The sequence below is a fragment of the Micrasema longulum genome, unplaced genomic scaffold, assembly GCF_059751315.1.
Source record: "Micrasema longulum isolate JH-2025_06_02 unplaced genomic scaffold, ASM5975131v1 h1tg002864l, whole genome shotgun sequence".
Classification (NCBI taxonomy): domain Eukaryota; kingdom Metazoa; phylum Arthropoda; class Insecta; order Trichoptera; family Brachycentridae; genus Micrasema; species Micrasema longulum.
Window position 1 is genome coordinate 23,346 of NW_028279986.1, and position 18,874 is coordinate 42,219.

The 18,874-nt window shown below is 34.2% G+C and overlaps 1 protein-coding gene across 1 annotated transcript in view; it reads left to right on the forward strand.

Moving 5' to 3' along the window:
• Positions 1–18,874, forward strand: part of LOC148271447 (uncharacterized) — a gene marked incomplete at its 5' end in the record, with an annotated part of 61,999 nt that overhangs the window by 11,979 nt on the left and 31,146 nt on the right. The window contains one exon of the mRNA XM_088241369.1: positions 14,999–15,149. Within this exon, the coding sequence (XP_088097495.1) occupies positions 14,999–15,149 (151 nt within the window). The remainder of the gene's footprint in view (positions 1–14,998; positions 15,150–18,874) is intronic.

Consider the following 18,874-nt stretch of genomic DNA (forward strand, 5'->3'; position numbering starts at 1 on the left):
CGCAAACAGCCAAATATAGACTCCCGTGTTTTGACGTCTAAGGTACGATGTAGGTTTTGTATTCTTCCTGCCGACATCATCATTACGATTCTCCTATTAGCATCTCGCGGTGCATAGGGTACTGAATCGGTACTCCAATCGTAGTGTATTGGTGATCATTTTTTAAATACACTAAAGTAAAATGATATGCTTCAGGCGCCAGTCAACGGGATATGAAATATTGCATTTAAAAAATAACAAGCAAAGAAATCATCACTCTCGCTACGTTCATATATTATATTCTCTTAAACAAAAATAAAAAAAAACTATTTTTAAAGAAATTTATTCACGTCGACTTTGCTTTACCAAGGACAACAAAGTGTGGTGGGCTAAAGCATTTACCGGTACACCAAACGTGGTGAATTGAAACCACCGAGTCATCCAGGTTTTTGGTCGTACTTAACACTAATAATCGACCTAGTTTGTTGCATCAATAACTAGTTTCACTGCTTTCGCGGCAACGTCAGACTGGTCTCCTTTTTACAAATGTCGTCTTATAGTCTTTGTAAATTATTTATGTGTTTGGGGATATTTGGTAAAAGTAGTTAAAGGTTTATCAGCCTCGTGGTGTAATGGTCAGCGCGTTAGCCTGCCATGCAAAAGGTCTCGGGTTCGATTCCCGACATGGTTGATGTGAAATATTTATTTAAATGGGTGTTTTCACACTAGAATATTTCATAGTCCCTGGACTGATACCTGAAGCGTAAGACTGATCATCTTACCTTCATGTAACAAAAATGATCAAGATACGCTGCGATTGGTGTACCGATGCAGTGCCTTATGCACCATTAGGTGCGGAAAGGGAACGATGATGATGATGAGTTAATGGTAATATTCTATAAAGTGGCGACTTCATCAAGTCTTTTTTTTTAATCAAAAACTTTGTTCCAATAAAGGAAAAAAAATAATGTATGAAGCCTATGTAAAAACTAAAATATGTTATATGCAACTACTATGGGGAACAGGAAATCAAAATGACACAAACAGACTACAAAGACAGCAAAATAAAATATTAAAGTTAGTATTTGACCTACCCTATCTAACAGCAACTAAAGAACTTTTTAAACAAACTAAACAATTAAATGTAACTGAACTCTTTAAACTAGAATCCTTAAAATTGATTCTTAAATTAGCCACTGATGTAATTGTAGACGAAGAATTAAAACTTGAAAAACTGTAGTAAACATGAACACAATACGAGAATATCAGAAAAATATCATATACAACCTTTTAAAACGAGAAAAGGACAATCGAGACTAATAAACCATGGACTGAAATTATACAATAAACTACCAGACAAAACTAAACAAAAGACTCAGACAACCTTTACAAAAGATGTTAAAAATATTATTATTAACAGTAGAATGTGAATTTTAAAAGTAAAAATATTTTGTTAAATGTATGTAACCCGTAAGGGTTGATCAATGAAATTAAAAAAAAATAAAAAAAATTACAAAATTCACGAATTAAATTAAATTATTCAATACTGAAAAAAATTACAACACCGCCTCTTAGTCTAATGATTAGTGCGTTTGCCTACCATGCTAGAGAATCTTGGTTCATTTTCCGACATTAAATAGTTATTTTAAAAGGTGTATTGCAACTAAAATATTAGTCCCTAGATTGGCACCTGAAGCGTAAGACAGATCTTATTTTTATGCAACAAAAATGATTAAGATACGCTGCGGTTGGTTTGCCAATGCAGTGCCCTATGCGTCATTAGGTGCGAAAAGGGAATGTTAAAAAATTTTTTTTTTATAAAAATTATTAGATAAGGTGCATTTTTCATTTGGTGCGTGCGAAAGGGTCCAAATGTATAAGCGATCGCGAGGGGAGCCGGGGGGACTGTCTGCTGGGAGCTGGGAGGACCGTCGCGTCCGCAGAGATACGATTGAACACATTTTATTTTATTGCCAGCCAATAAAGTTCCCGCGTGAAATATCGGCGGCGGCGGCGTGTGATAAAAACTCACGGCGAATTCCCGGCGGTCCGAGGTTCGAGACACGCGATATCGCTATCTCCAATTTCGGACGTTTCGCTACAAGGAAGAGCGTCTCGATTCTACATTCGAACGTCGTGTTTGAACAGAGATAAATGCCCCTTTTTAAAGAAGAATATGAAAGTCTTCAGCAGAAAGATTTTCCAAGAAACGTCCGAAATGCCACTACCTTCTTCAGACCTCAATTAACCCTGTCACATCCGAAAGCACAATGATCAGTATGAGCCAGGAGACATATTGGAAAATTAAAAAAAAAACACTTTAGAAGCTTTACAAAACTAAAAAAAAGAATTAAAAAACTGAAAGGTTGCTTCTGCAGGGGTAAAACAGGAGGGCGAAGGGGGTCGCTAGCTCTGCGCTCTGCAGAATAAAATAACTATTTGTTTTTATTAAAATAAATTGGCCACGCTTCTAAATGATTTTTTTTAATATGTCATCTTGTTCACCCCGATCATTGCGGTTTCAATGTTACGTCGCGCGTCATTTTCGTTTCGCATTTATCCACGAATAAATCTTTTTCACACAGTAAACCCCTTGACATAATATCATGCATCCAAAGTGCATTAAATTCGCCAGTCGATTACATGACGCATTTCACGAACACTTGTACCGGAACTTGAACCTCGCGCAAGATTATTTACCAATTATAATCGTTTGACTGCGGCGTGCCCCGGCGGCTAAAGGAAAAATAATTTACGGTGCTTTCCAAAAATATTTCGCGGCCATTTCTCTCTGCATGCCTCCGCCGTTATCGCCGATCGGGGAATAACTTATGCCTTGTAATGTGTGTTCTCATGCCTTCGGTTTCGCGTTGGCTCGACCGACTATCTGCCTTCATACGGGGCATGACGTACTCTGGTCTCTGGTTCCAGCGAGTGCCTTTGAAATTCGTCAAGAATTGTTTCAAGATAGGAAAGAATATTTTTAAAATCGAACTGTATGAGAAGCGATAGTGTAAAAAAGTATCCACATTTAACCCTCCCCGGTGATGTGTAGCTAGTACACATTGCGTCTAATAACTATAATATCTTTATAAATATAATCAATATTGGGTTTACATTTTCAGTTTTCCTCAATTACACATTTTCGTATCGACTAAAATAATTTGTTATTAAATAATAAGTACTTATTAGGCACAAAAAAAACATTTTATCGGAAATCGGGGATAAATTATACTCACAGTTTACCAATGTTTCGCATTGTTGCGTACGAAGAAAAGAGTAAAGAATTTACGCCCGCTGCGAAGTCAGTCACGTAGCCCAGTACTAGCTACTTAGTAGCTCTCGGAAAGTTGGTGCGGGTGCACGTTTTGGCCGAGTCGCTAGCGATACCCAACAGTTTTTTCATGTTTTCAGCAGTTAGATTTGAAATATTATCATCTTTAAATTAAATTATGGTTAATTAAAGCCATTCCCTATAAATATTCCATTTTTCCCTTTTTAAATCTCTTATTTTTTTATGTGTAGTGACTACACAGCACCGTAACGCGCGGGTGTTTTTAGGACAGTAAGGGAAAGGTTAATAAAATGCCATTAATACAACACGAGAGCAACTTTACGAATAAAGTTTAGGAAAATTTGTAACAATGTTTCACCAAATAGTGCTTTAGCCTCGCCTTTCTTTTCCTACGTCGCGTCGCGTTGGTATTACACAAATCCGAATAGAAATTGTTAATGACGTTAATTACGAAACGATGACTTATAAAATTACCGTATTTCCATATGAAAAACAAAACCCGAGTGAATTGCAAATGGTTTCCCTTAAATCGTTTCATGATAAACTTGTTTTATGAACTTGGGCTTTTTCTGGCTGTACCTATGAACTCGTGTATGAGGGCAAAAGCCGTAACCCTGACCTCGTCTCTGGGTCAAAAATTCGACCTCGCTAAAACATAAACGCGACTCCAAAATTTTCATACGCAGTCCGAACATGTTCCGAAGGCGTTCACGGTCCGTATAATAAAACGGACAAATTTCGCGTGCTCAATAATGTTGAGCTTATCATTAAGCAATGGATCATAACCAGTGGTTTACGAACACTTAAATGTGAGTGATTTCTATATGTGTGTACACCGTGTTTCAGGGCCAGACTCAAAGAATATATAAACAACGTAACAAATAATATTAGTAACAAACAATAACAGTTTTATCAAACATAACGATTTCTTTATCTACTAGATTTTTTTGGTAAAAGACTTCTCTGGATTATGTGTAGTCTGCCTAACTAGGTACAACTTGTTTTACGGCGGACATTTTTGTATGTAGACCAAAGTAAACGAGAACATGACCACCTTCTACTGAATTTATTGTCCAATCATACAATTTTAAGTATCCTTTTTATTTATGTATTAGAAAAATCACATAAGCCAAATTACAAACAAATATTCTACTTAAACACTAAGGATAAATCAAGCGAGCGAAGGAGTGCGGTATAGCGGAATACTTGAGAGGATCTATCGGTTCCTATATAGGCGATGCCTGTTCTAAGGAAACGATATGTTGCGGCAAAAAAAATATATAAGGTCGTATTTGCAAAAGTGTACACGGATATAAGAAGTATGTATGTAATATATAAGTATGTATAAAATAAAATAAGTATTTATATAATATAATAAGTATGTATATAATATAATAAATATGTACATCTTTATATATATAATTCCTCTGTACGTGTGATGTAACCGTACTCCTCCTAAACGGCTTAACCGATTTACGTGCGGTTTTCAGAGAAACATAGATCTTTGCGCTGTGCGTGTTCGTAGATATAAAAATTTTCAATCGAATATGTAAAAAATAAGTTAGGAGCATAAATGTTTAATGCATCGATCTACTAGGGTACATTCGAGGAGAATGCATTTGCAAAAAAATGGAAAGATGTTGTTTTTTTGTGTATAAAAAAGTTTTTTTTTGAATGTTAACAAACAGCATTTGTTTTTTGTGGACCTCAATCAGATTCTTTCCTTAAATTCCTTATAACTTCTACCCGTTTGTTTCTTTTTATTTGATTTTTGGTTACACTAAAATATTATTAAATTCAATACATTTAAAAAAACGTATTCTTACATAAGTACACTCTTTGTTGGTGAGACGACCGAAGTTTGACGTTTGCAAAAAGAATGCTATATTAAAAAAAATATATATATTTTTTGTTTTGGAATTCAACCATAAACAAGTACCTAGGTACCTACTTAAATGAAGTATTTTAATATTATCAATTTTAAGTTTTGGAATTCAATCACAAACAAGTAGTTAGGTACCTAATTATCAATGAAAAGTCTTTTTTCAAGCTAATAGCAGGGAAGCCAACGTTCGGGCAGGACAACGTCTGACAGATCCGCTAGTAATATGGTATGGATATAACATATAGGTAAAAATTAAGTTATGGTTGTCAACAAATTTTCAGTCTCTTTGCTTCCCATGTCTATCAACCATTTGGCATTTTTTTCTCAAATCATGTTGTACTTTCGTTTTTCCAGATTTTTTTGCTAAATGTTATAAAATATTTGTATGTAACCACTTAACGGCTTTTCTGTGTCTACCGGTTTCGAGACCTACGCTGTGTGTTCGACAGGACACCAATTAAACTAACATGCAAAACCCACTATATACCTTCAGCATAGTTGTTGCACAAAAATATAAAACCAACATGCCGATTTAAAACAGCGTGCGTTTACTAGGCAACCCTAACATGCACTGATAAGTTTATGAACATGTTTGATATTGTAGGATAAATAGTTGAAAAAAAAAGGGGATGAAGGGAGGGGCGTGAGTTTAATAGGTAGACGGGTACGTCGCGAAACCGGCAGACATAGAAAAGTCGGTAAGTTGTTAAATACAAATGTTTAGTAATATTCAGTAAAATGTTTGAACACGAAGTTAATGCATTAAATATCAATAATACATTTTTAAAAATATTTTGTTATGAAATGTATTTTAACAATTTTTCCGACTTTTCTCTACCCCCGCAGCAACCGTTTATTTTGCATATTCAATTAAATCCGGGTCATGGTTTTACAATGTTCGGCAAATTCGTTAAATATTTTGGGACCCAAAAACCAGAAATTTCTTCGTCCGAATTCAGAGTTTGTGGTAGACCTCATGTCGCATCCTTGATTTTGATTCCTGGAAGCGTGGGAGTGATCCTTTTGGGATTTAGCGGAATAGGTTACTTATACAAGCATTGAATTTATTCTATGAATAAGCAACTAACTGACTTATATCTTACTAGATTTTCCCCGCGGCTCCGCTCGCGTAGTATTAGGGAGAAATTATTTATGTAATGAATTACTTTTGTAATTTTTCAATAAGAGTTTTTCTGACGGAATGATATATTTTATCGAGATTGAAAGTAGCTGGGTCTTGCGACTTTCGCTATAAATGAAACCCGATGATCCCTATTTTTTATTTATATTTATTTCTTAAGTTTGCTTATATTACAATTAGTATAAAACTAATATATACACCATCTTTAATTATATATATATTTACATCATCTTACAGTAAACGTAATATTTATTTTTAAATTCAAACTCTTTTTATTCTTTACACATTCAGGCATCTCTTCATACATTTTTAAACCTTTATACATGACGCAATTTTAAATTATTTAAAAAAAAAATGGCAGCCTTATTTCTTATAATATACTGTTAGTGTAATATTTGAGTAAGTATTTAATTATAATGGAAACCTTCAGAGCTTCAAAAGTGTTACTGCAATGTTGTGCAATCCCATCATGACCACGCCGCTGGCCAGTGCATCCTAAAGAATTAATTTCCAACTGATTATTTTTTACAACTTACCCTCCCGCCTACTCATTTTCAAATAATTTTACTCATTGTTACTATATTTAATATCTTTTTTAGTGTAAAAAGATGCTCAAATGCAAAAAAAAAACATTTTCAAAAAGGAAATATATATATATGTATATATACATATTTTAAGAAATTCAAAAAAGAAACAATGAGAAGAAACTTTAAAAGAAATAAAACACAATGAATTTAAGTTAATTAAAAAAACATCTTCAAAAATAATGACACATTATAGTAAAAAAAGCAATATATAATTTTTAGAAGCAATTCTAAAAGTAATTAAAAGTAGTTCAAAAGTATAAAACCACGTAAAGCGTAGCTGAGAAAAAAGAAAGAATAGCAAGTATCTCAAGTAATTTTTAAAATTTGGAAAAGCAATATTAAGAGAAGATTTTTAACCAAGGGTAATTAATAAAATTTAATTAAAGCAAAATTAGCAGTAATAAATATTTCAGTAAATAAATTTTACTAAAAATAGCAATTTTAAAGTATTTAATGTGATGTGATGCGATGCAAGAGAAAAAGGGCAAGAACTTATTGTAATCAGTCAACGGGAGTTTTATTAAAAAGTTTTCACCACACTGTTTTTTTCACCACAAATAATTGTAATCCTGTATGGTAGATATCTATATAATAATAATCATTATTATTATTATTATGGATAACTGATGTAGCGCCATTTTCGTAATATAATACCTCAAGGGCGCTTTACAAAGTGATGATATAAAGATATCAATTTAATTTTAACTTTTAAATATATGAAATATAATGTACTTTGTCACCACATGCTAAGAATTTATTCAAATGATTTAGAGAACATGTGGGTTTTAAGTTTCTTCCGAAACATCACTTCACTCTCACAGTTTCGGACCTCTGCTGGGAGAGCATTCCATGCCGTAGGGCCTGCGACCGCAAATGCGCGTTCGCTAAATTTAGTGCGCTGTTTGCCCTTAGATATTCTGGAGCCGAGTTGAGCAGTGAATTATATAATGGTTGAAAAAGCTGTTATAAGTTGTGAACAAGATCTATGTAAAAACGAATTCTGGCAACAGTTCGTGTTGACGTATAATGATGATAAATTTGATTGATTCCTTTCGGTTGTGATGACTGTTAAGTATTGTTATAATATGTTTCGACTGCAGGTAAAAGATAACAGGTGCCGTTGATGCTTGAAACATTTGTGTATTTTTCAATTTCGCCTGCAACTTTCAACGTTGCAACATCATTAAATATTAAGCAAATATGTAATCATACATTTCTGACAGGATAGTAATCAGTTCTCCCTCAAACATTCATGCACATATTAAAATAATATAAATACAGGTATTCAATTCGTACGAGTATTTCTGACAATCAAAATCAGTCCATGATAATAATCTCACGTTAGACTACCGTTTAGTTTGTATAGGTCAAGACGCTTGACTCACACACGAAAGGTTCCGGGTTCGATTCCCGGTGAGAACACAAAAAAATTTATGTGATTTTTCTCAAGCCTGGGTGTTCTGTGATGTAATTCACCACTGTAATTGGGCCTCCTGGCCTATTGTGGTGCAAAAATAAATAAATAAACATTATTTTGAGTAGGTAAAATAAAAAAAAGGATTGGAACACATAAGTGCTAGCCTTCCTTGCGCATGTAGATGCTCATATGATCACTTACATGGAATGGATTATGGATTGCTAGCTGGGCAAGTATCAACTATATAAAGTCTTCCCTTCCAACCATAACTCATAATGATGTAATCACTCGCCTCCTCTTTCACAGTAGTAGCCGCTCGATTGTGGAATAATCTACCCACTAATGTTAGAGACGCACCTTCTTTATTTTCATTTAAGTCAAGATTGAAATGTCTAACTAACTAACTAACTAACCATCACGCCATTTCCCCAGAGGGGTAGGCAGAGAGGATAGAACGCCACACCACTCTGTCCTGGCACACTTCCTTTGCTTCCTTCACATTCATACATCTTCTCATGCACGCACGTCGATTATTCCGACTTTTCACATGACCACTTTCAAGAATTTGTTGTACTTGATCATGCCATGTCTTTCTCGGCCTTCCTCGACTTCTACAACCAGACACATTCGCATCATAAATCTTTTTAGCCGTTCTTTCATCATTCATTCGCTCCACATGACCGAACCATCGCAAAAGACCTTTCTTAATTTTGTCGATAATGCTTAACTCAGCCTTGCATTCTGCTCTAATTTCGACATTATGGCACCTATCATACATTGTTTTTCCGCACATTCGCCTGAGGGATCGCATTTCAACAGCATTCAGTCTACTTTCGTCCCTTTTTTCCAACTCCATGCTTCGCTTCCATACATTAGGGTTGGTACCAGAACTCCATTATGAACTGCTAATTTAGCCTCTTGCGATAGACACTTATTTGCTACGACAGACTTTAAGGCACCATTAACTCTGTTACCGGCACTAACCCTCCTTTCAATATCCTTGTCCATATTTCCATCTCTAGTAAACATACTACCCAGATATACAAATTCTTCGACCTGTTTCAAACTATCTCCATTTACTACAATCTTACATTCAGTCATAGTTACATTTCTTTCAAAGTCCATTACGTTCGACTTTTGCACATTCATTAGCAAATCACTCTCCTTGCACACTTCGTAAACCTTTGTAACCAAGGATTGCAGTTCCTCTTCGCTGTCAGCTAGGAGGACTGCGTCATCGGCGTACAGAAGGCAACTGACAGTTAGATTACTCATTTTCGCTCCCACATCCATACTTTTCAATTCTTTCATACATTTATCCATGTATATGTTGAATAACCACGGTAATTGAAATGTCACTATCTAAATATTTATATTCTTCCTTTATCTTTCTTCTTTCCTTCCCACCCTCTCTCATCTCTTCCTAGTATAGTGTTAATTTTTTTATATATTTTTTTTTGTTAATCTTAGTTTTTAATTTTTGTACAAAATTGTAAGATTCAATATGTCCATGTATTTGTAATTTTCTCAAACTGAACGGTTTGGGTAGGTACGAAGAAATTGCCTTAAGGCAATATGCCCGCCCTTATATATATATATATTGTATATGTATATTAACTGTTAAATAAATTAAAATAAAAATGACTTATATTTACATATAAATTACTAATTATAAGTACTTGGTAAACTTCCACTTATTTGTTTAAGCAATTAAATAACGATATATCAAACTATGCATCGCATTTAAATGAGTTAAAACATAATTTTGACATTTAACTATGTATACCTTTGTTATTATTTTGTTTACATGACATTGTATATTACGGTTAATAAAGATTTATTATTATTGTAATTATCGAGATACATTCGTATGATGTTCCGATGCAGTGACCTATGCACCACCGGATGCGGAAAGGGAAATGATGATGATGATGATGATGATGATTATGAAAATATGAAAAAGTAGAGACAAAACATATAATTATGTGTGTCCAAAATATAAATTAAAAATGTCCCAAATCGATAAAAAATAAACGGCCGCCGGCTAAAAAAGGCGCGGCCGCGGCCCGCTTTAAAATGGCCCTTACTGTTAACCGATGACATTAATTAACATTGGTGTCAATCAGTATGTTTTAGTTCGGGGGCAGGACCGCGACCCGCCCTTGGCCCGTCCTCTGGACTTCCGAGAAAACGGAAACCTAGGAACAATGCTATCCGTTCATTACTCTATCGGCCGTTAGCCGTTAACGGATCATCTCCGTTCTGGAGAACCATAAACAATTTTTCTTTCTACAGTTTTTTAGTATGTCCAAATGTTTGCAGACTGACTGGATCTCCTTATTTTAAACATAGGCAGTGTGTAATGTGAGAATGTGTAATGTGAGAATGTGTAATGTGAGAATGTGTAATGTGAGAATGTGTGAATAACATGTCATCCGTGGTGTAGTGGTCAAGACGCTTGACTCACACACGGAAGGTTCCGGGTTCGATTCCCGGTAAGAACACAAAAATCAAATGTGATTTTTCTCAAGCCTGGGTATTCTGTGATGTAATACACCACTGTAATTGGGCCTCCTGGCCTGTTGTGGTAAAAAAATAATGCATTAAAATACAAAATAAGCCTGTAAATGCCTAGACTTCCATGTCCCCTTCTCAAAAATGTTTTTCCTCTCTGTTGCAACAAATTTAGATCTAGATAATTCCTAAAGAAGGAAATCCAGCCAGTCTGCAAACATTCGAACATACTCAAAACATTGTTGAATTAAAATATTTAAGTTTGTAAGTGAAAATTCTTGATGGAAGTTCATAGTAATTTATTATATAAATCAAACACGAGTGATACTTCCACACGAGTGATTCCAAATTTGTGGATTAAAGTATCACTCGTGTTTTATTTATATAAAAAATTGTTGAATCAAATAACTGATAAAATTATTTTCAGGCGTTTCTTTGTAGGTGAATTTGTTTAGCCGGATGAATCTCACCCACACGATAAAGGTTTCAGCTCTTTTACTTCACAAAAGTCAATAGATGGAAGAGTTGAGGAAATGTGATAACCCGGCCAACGACAGGTCAAAAACCCTGTAAATGCCTAGACTTCCATATTCACTTCTCAAAAATGTTTTCTCTCTGCGTTGCAATAATTTTATTTTATTTGTTATCAATTTATCGTTAGGATATTTGTTTACTACACTGGATTAATTAACAAATTACAACAGGGTTAGAGATGAGACCTTAGAAAAGGGAATATGGAAGTCTAGGCATTTACAGGGCCTATGACCTGTCGTTGGCTGGTTCAAGTGGCCACCGTACACACTATGTAACATTCACCATTTTGCCTATGTTTGAACATCCACACTTCCTCATTTCCTCCATTTGTTGATTTAAGTGAAGTTAAAGAGCTCAAACCTTTATTGTTGTGAAGAGATCCATCTGACTGAATAATTTCACATACTAGGCATCGCCTGAAAACAATTTTCCAATTTTTCTTGGACCAGTAGGTTTTATAACAATATTTGAGTTTATCCAAATGTTTGTAGACAAAAGACTGGATTTTACCCCCTCGGGAGTCATTAAGATTAACAAATTACAACAGGGATGAAAAATATATGGGAATATGGAAGTCTAGGCATTTACAGGGCCTATGACCTGTCATTGGCTGGTTCAAATTGTTTACGTCTGGTTGACCTATGTCTTAATCCGTGTCCGGGTGGACGAAGAATACAGTTCTGTATGTGAAATAGAGCCAGAATCCTGGATGAGTGTTGACGTTACCGCTCTCAGGTAAAATTCCTGAAAATGGAGTGGAGAAACGTCCGTCGTGTAGTGTGGTCGGCATGTTTGCCTACCATGCTCGAGGTTCTGGGTTCGCACTTTCGGAAGGTTTAAATGAGTTATTTGTTTTCAAACGTGGTTTTACACTGAAGTATTTCTGAAGTCTCTGGAATGGCACCTGAAGCGTGAGACTGATCACCTTACCTTCCTGATGATCGAATTACGCTGCATATGATACAATACCACAGTACCCTATGCACTATCGGGTGCAGATAAGGATTTGATAATGATGATGACCAACCAAATAAATCTGCAGGACAAAATACACCGCAAGACAAATAAATTTACGAGTTCTCAAAAAAAACTAAAATTGACATATAATGAATTATTCTTGATATTTAATTAGTTTTTTTATATTGTTTGACATATGTGATGACTACTCGTTATTTCAAGGTTAAAATAAAAAATCTTACTCATGAATTGTACTTAGAAATTCCCATTATATATCAGGTATCAGATTACCCGAACCTTAGAGACCCATAACGGTTCATTTATGGTCGAGTGTTTGTGATGGAATAATAAAAGACATGTTATTTTTTAATTCATATTTAAGAAGTAGGTTCTTATCGCTTTATTTTAAATTAAAGTATTTTACATTTAAACATATTTATAACATTTAAAAATATTTAGTACTTAGTGAATTCACCTTTATTTTTTATAACATGTAAAATTCTATTATTTAGAGAAGCGTAAAGCGAATCTAAAATTTCTGATGTTATTTCTTCTTCCCAAACTTGAATTAAGTTTTTTTTTAATTCCTCAATGTTTTTTGATTTTTTTTCCCGACTTTTTTTTTCATAATCGCCCATAAATTTTCTATCGGGTTCAAATCAGGGCTATTCCCGGGCCACGTCAACGATTTTAAGCCAATTTTCTCCTTGAATTCATTGATCTATAAAAAAACAATAAATTATTTATCATGTGGTCACAAAATGCATTTAAAAATATATATATATTTGTACTCACAGTGCGGGCTCTATGGCACGGCGCAGAATCGTCCTGAAAAATTGGGTCCGCGGTATACTGCGTAATGTCCTCGATTGTTGGAATAATATGTTTTTTTAACACTTTTTTGTACTGAATGGCATTCATCGTACCCTGTACAAAATTTAGAGGTCCTAAACCGTATGCTGTCATGCACCCCCAAATCATCACGTAGGGTGAATGTTTAACGGTTCGAGTGACGCACGACGGATGATATCTTTCCCCACGTTTTCGTCGAACTATCTTTCTGCCGTCTGGACCAAAAAGGTTGAATTTTGATTCATCAGAGAAAACAACATTTTGCCAATCCTCCAAGGTCCAATTCTGGTGCTCTTTCGCCCAATCCAGTCTAGCCTTCTTCATTTTGTCCGTGAGTAATGGTTTCTTTGCGGGACTCCGTGCTTGGAAACCATGCTCCAACAGCCGCCTGGACACTGTTTTTACTGAAAATGTTGATGTGCTGGTAGACTGCACCTCTGCGTGTATTTCAGGTGCCGTTAAAAATCGATCGCGCATAACAATTTTTTTTATTAAGCGATCATCTCGGGCAGATGTCACGCGCCCCCGTCCGCTTCCTTTTTTCCGTTCTATGGATCCAGTTTCTTGGATTTTTTTAAATAAAAACCTCACTGCACCTTCTGAATACCCAACTCGACGAGATATTTCACAATTAGATATGTTTTCTTGCGACAATGTGATTATTTTGGATTTTATCGCAATCGACATTTGCTTTGCACTTTCCATGATTGTTGTGTTATGTTCACTCAAACGCGGGTAAAACAAGACTGTTGAGACATTTTAAAATGTAAATATTGTAGAAAGGTGACACATAGTGTCCTTAATTTATTAAACAAAAGAAAGAGGTATCGATAAAGGATTTCTTAGAAAAAGGGTTCAGTAAAGTCAAGGGGCGCGGTAGCAGGTAAACTCGTAATTTTTTTTGTCTTGCGGTGTAGTTGAGTGTTGGGATAATAATTTATTCTTAATTAAAAAAGCAGTTCGTTATTTTTTGTTTATTAAAAAAAAAAGTTTATACAGTATGGTAGCATACAATTCAATTTTTGCAGTGATTATTTATTTTTATTTAATATATTATATGCAATTAAGTTAAATTTATTACAGTTTTCATAAAATTGTAAATAATAATAATCATTGTTTATTAACAAAAAATTACAATTTCTTTATGTACTACATACATACTTAAGTAATGATGTCTCTGGATTATGTCTAGTCTGCCTATCTAGGGACAACCTGTTTTAAGGCAGACATTTTTATGCAAAAATAAACAATAACAAGTTTTTAAAAAAATTAGTTTAGTTTTTTTTTTAATGCTGTTCCTCTTCAAAAAGAGTCAAGCTTTTGTGCTTGGTGAAGGATTAACACAAATATAGACATTTTCCTATATAAATGTCGATTTTAATTTAAACCGTCTCAGAACTGTATTTGGGTAAATCGTAAGAACGCGAATTTATTTTTTAATTTTTTTTGAAAAGATCGAACCATGTACCTTAAAATTGGTAGGCGAATGCGCCTACCACTACACAACGGTTTTTACTTAAGAGCAGCCATTGAGTCGAAAACACTCGTCTTGGTGGTTTTGGTTCTATTTCACACACGTAACTGTCTGCTTCATACGCCTGGACACAGATATTGTTTTAAAATTATTGCTCTCTTTTAAATGTTTTTTTGTTATTTTATGAATCTTTTCTGTTGTGAAATTCAAATCAATCGGATGGTTTCCTTTGGTGCAAAAAAACAAATCTGTCACATGTGCGATAGCAAAAAAGAACTATGTATATTTACATAAATGTTTTTGATATTTATGTTGTTGTGTCTTCATTAATATTTTATAAAATTGTATTTGTTTCCTCTCAAGGGGGCTGATGGGAAGCGGAGCAGGGGCAGCGAAGGCGAGTCGGGCCCTCCCTCTCCGGGGGACCCCGCGCAGGTGTATCACCACCACGACGACACCAGTAACGAGGCCCTGGTGGTTGATATCGACAGCCCCAATGGAGCTTCCACGCCAGGTAAGAAATCTCGCCTCTTCGTTAATTTTGTTTTTTCGAATCCGTTAAAAAAAATCTGCTAATCAGTATCTCGATGCGAGACATTGTATAATTTACTAACCATATTAAAAGAAAATTTATAAACTAGGTATGTACACTCAATTATATGTAAATAAAATATGTTTTTTCGGTTTTGACTACCCTCAAGTGTTTGATTACAGTGAGTTCCTTAGATTTGACCACTTTGAATTTCCTAGCTTTATGCACTAAAATTTTGTCCATTATGAAATCCTCAGTTAGTTATTTATTTATTTATAAATTTATTGCAAAAAAAAATATAAATACTGAATAATAACATTGAATCTATATAAAACCAATTAATGTAAACTGAAAACGGAGTGTTCTCTGTTTATGATAGTCTCCATCTAACATGGCACAGCCTGTTCTAAGATGGAGATTTTCTATCGTTAGAGCATAGGTAGTCCTATACTAATAAAACAACAACATAAAAAAAAACTAAAACTACTCAATTACAAATGCCTAGCTAATCAAATGTAAGAAATAAAAAATCGTTATTATACAAATATAAAGTATATATATGTGCTAAGAATACATGTTACTTTAACGCAAATAATATATAATAAAACAAATATAAAGCAAATACATTAAAATATAAATAATATGTGTACCAATTATATAAAGTACTACGTTTTTTAATTTACATATATTTTTTAAAAAATCTCTCGCTACACTATTTATATGTTCAGTTATTTTTATTTTAAATTTTGTTTTACATTTTGAGTCTTTTATATTTGGCAATAAATCATTAAATATTTTTGGAGCAATTACATTGTATTGCTTTTTACCAAAGGCGGTTGATACAAATGGCGCAATACAGTTATTTATCGGTATTTTCTTTATTATACCCAAATTTCACTTTGTAATGATTTTTCGTTTGTTCGTATGCGCCTATTCTCCCTGTAACAGCAAGCCGTGTTGAGATCTATCATTCGAGTTAGTTATTTTATGAAAATGACGCAATTTTACTAATCCTTTGTTATTATGACATTTCTGTATCCACTATTCTGGTTTGTTTTCTTAGAGTTAAAGATGAATTATTCTTCACTAAACAAAGTACACGAATGAACCTATATCTTATTTTGTAAAAACACTATACAAACGTCAGTGTATCTATTTTTACTACTCGTATTTTTCACAACGACATCTCAATTTTAAATCATTCAGTGAATGTATTTTGTTTATAGTATTAATCAGATGGGTGTCTTATAATATGTTCACGTTCATTAGATCCTCACATCCTTAATGCCACCATTTTTTTATTAAATTTCGGCCGCACGCGGGCCCGCGAGGCAAAATGACGTCCTTGTTCCAACACTTCGCCATATGCTGGGCGTGCGTGCCACTTGTCGTTAGCGGGACACTTGTGGCGACGGCTGGTGGCGCGTGGCGCTGATCTGCCCATCCTCTGGAATCCACGTTACACGGAGACCCCCGCCAAGGGACCCGGTCACGTGGCTCCACGATCGTTGATCATTTTTTAAGAGATCAAAAAGCTTGAAAAATTCCGAATATTAAGGTTCAGTTATTATGGCTAATAACCAGATAAAAGCCTGTTTTATGTGACCATTTTACTTACCGTACACAATTTACTATTCTGCCTATCTCGAAGCCTCCATATATGTTATAATTTTGGAACCCACAATACACATTTAACTTATCAACAATACGATTATACAATGAAAGCGCCCACCCCTTTTCCGATACTGTTTTAATACACAGTGTATTTCTTCAATTTGTCATATTCACTTTTTATTTAAAAAAACTTATTTTTCGGAAATGTAGTGTTTCTTTACAACCAAACTAACAAAAAACAATGTCTATCAAAATTAAAAAGCTTTAATGTATTCCTTAACCTTTCCTTCACTCAGCATCCAAAAATTAGACATGATCCGAACGGGGGGACCAAACGACCCCAGCGCCTACTTGCATATGGCGCCAGGAGAATAAAACGTTGGAAATGTTTATGACCGTGCAATAATTTATTCATGTTTTTGCGTACACATATTTTACTCATTCGTGTATTTTACTCATTTTTGTTAGTTTGCCGAATGCTTATGTACATAAAATGAAATTGACCAAATCGGTCTATGGGGGATTCGAATCACCCACTTCGGTCCGACTACGTCAATAAAGGTATACCTAAATGTCTTTTTGGAATGATACCACTCGTTTAAGCGATTGTGATTTACTCTTTGAATACCAAATTATTTACTTTGAATCATCATCATTCCCTTTCCGCACCTAACAGTGCATAGGGCATTGCATTGGTACACCAATCGCAGCGTATCTTGATTTTTTGTTACATGAACTTAAGATGTTCAGGCTTACGATGCAGGTGGCAGTCAAGGGACTACAAGATATTTTACTGTGAAAACACACATATTTTTATAAATATTTTATGTCAACCATGTCGGGAATCGAACCCGGGATCTCTTGCATGGTAGGCAAACGCGCTGACCTGTACACCACGAGGCCGACTTCTAATCTGTATGTATTTATTTGTTATTTTCCTATCTTGTCTTGTAACACGTTACGCCTTTCTCTCACATGAGTTAACTACATATAAAGTATTATTTAGCTTAACACTGGCGAAAGGGTAATTTATTTTATTTGAAAAACCGACACTTCTACATACATAATCATGGTAAAACACAGATAAATTGTATGAACTCAGAACCAATAACGGGTTTCCACAAATTGTAAAAAGTTAGTAAAGAAAATATAAAACATATATAGTTTATACATATAAAAATTATAACATAATTTATTTATTTATTTATTAATGAAATCATACAGTCTTTATATAAAACAAGGTACAAAAGAACAATTATAAAAAAGTAAGACCAATTACAGATTTCACACTAATGAATGCAGGAGGAGAGGGGAAAAATATTTTAATACTAAAAAAAGTAAAAATAAAAATATTACATAAAAAGTTCATAAAAAGGAGAAGACATTGTAAAGCTACTCTACTTTCCTCCCTCTCTCTCTGCTTCCATGAACATTTCTATTTAATTGTAAAAAATCACAACCAACAATAAATTATTCGATGCAGGTAGTAGATATAGGTAAGTATAAATTAAGAGTTGAAATCAAATGTTTAAAATTAAAAGTAAAAATTAAAATGAAAAGTTTAAATTAAAATTAAGTTAAAAGTTTAAATTAAAAGTTAAAATTAAGAATTAAAATTAAAAAGTTAAAATTGAAAGACAAAATTAATTGATGAAAATTAATGAAAACAATATAAAAAAACTATGCATTGATTTTGTGTAAAATTAATTTACTTAAGTGTTACACAAATAAAATACGCAGTTAAATTATTTAACACAAAAAATTACACAGTTAGTTCTTGAAACATAGATTTTTTTTTCTTCCGTTTACTCGATTCTATGGTTTGTTATTATTTGTCACCTTGAACTGACGACCCCGCCCCCCGGGGTGGCGGGCCCCAGGCCCTGGGAGGGCCCTGCCGGTGGCCGAGCACTAATATGTAATACGGTTGTACCCACGAAATCTGCTCTCCGAGCGATGTGCGTAACCGGCTGATGAATAATCGAATTATTTACATTCGGTTATGATATATAAGATATATTCTAATGATCATGACTAAGAACAACAGTTATATCATGGATTAATAAATCATTACGTTGAATAACAATCATAAC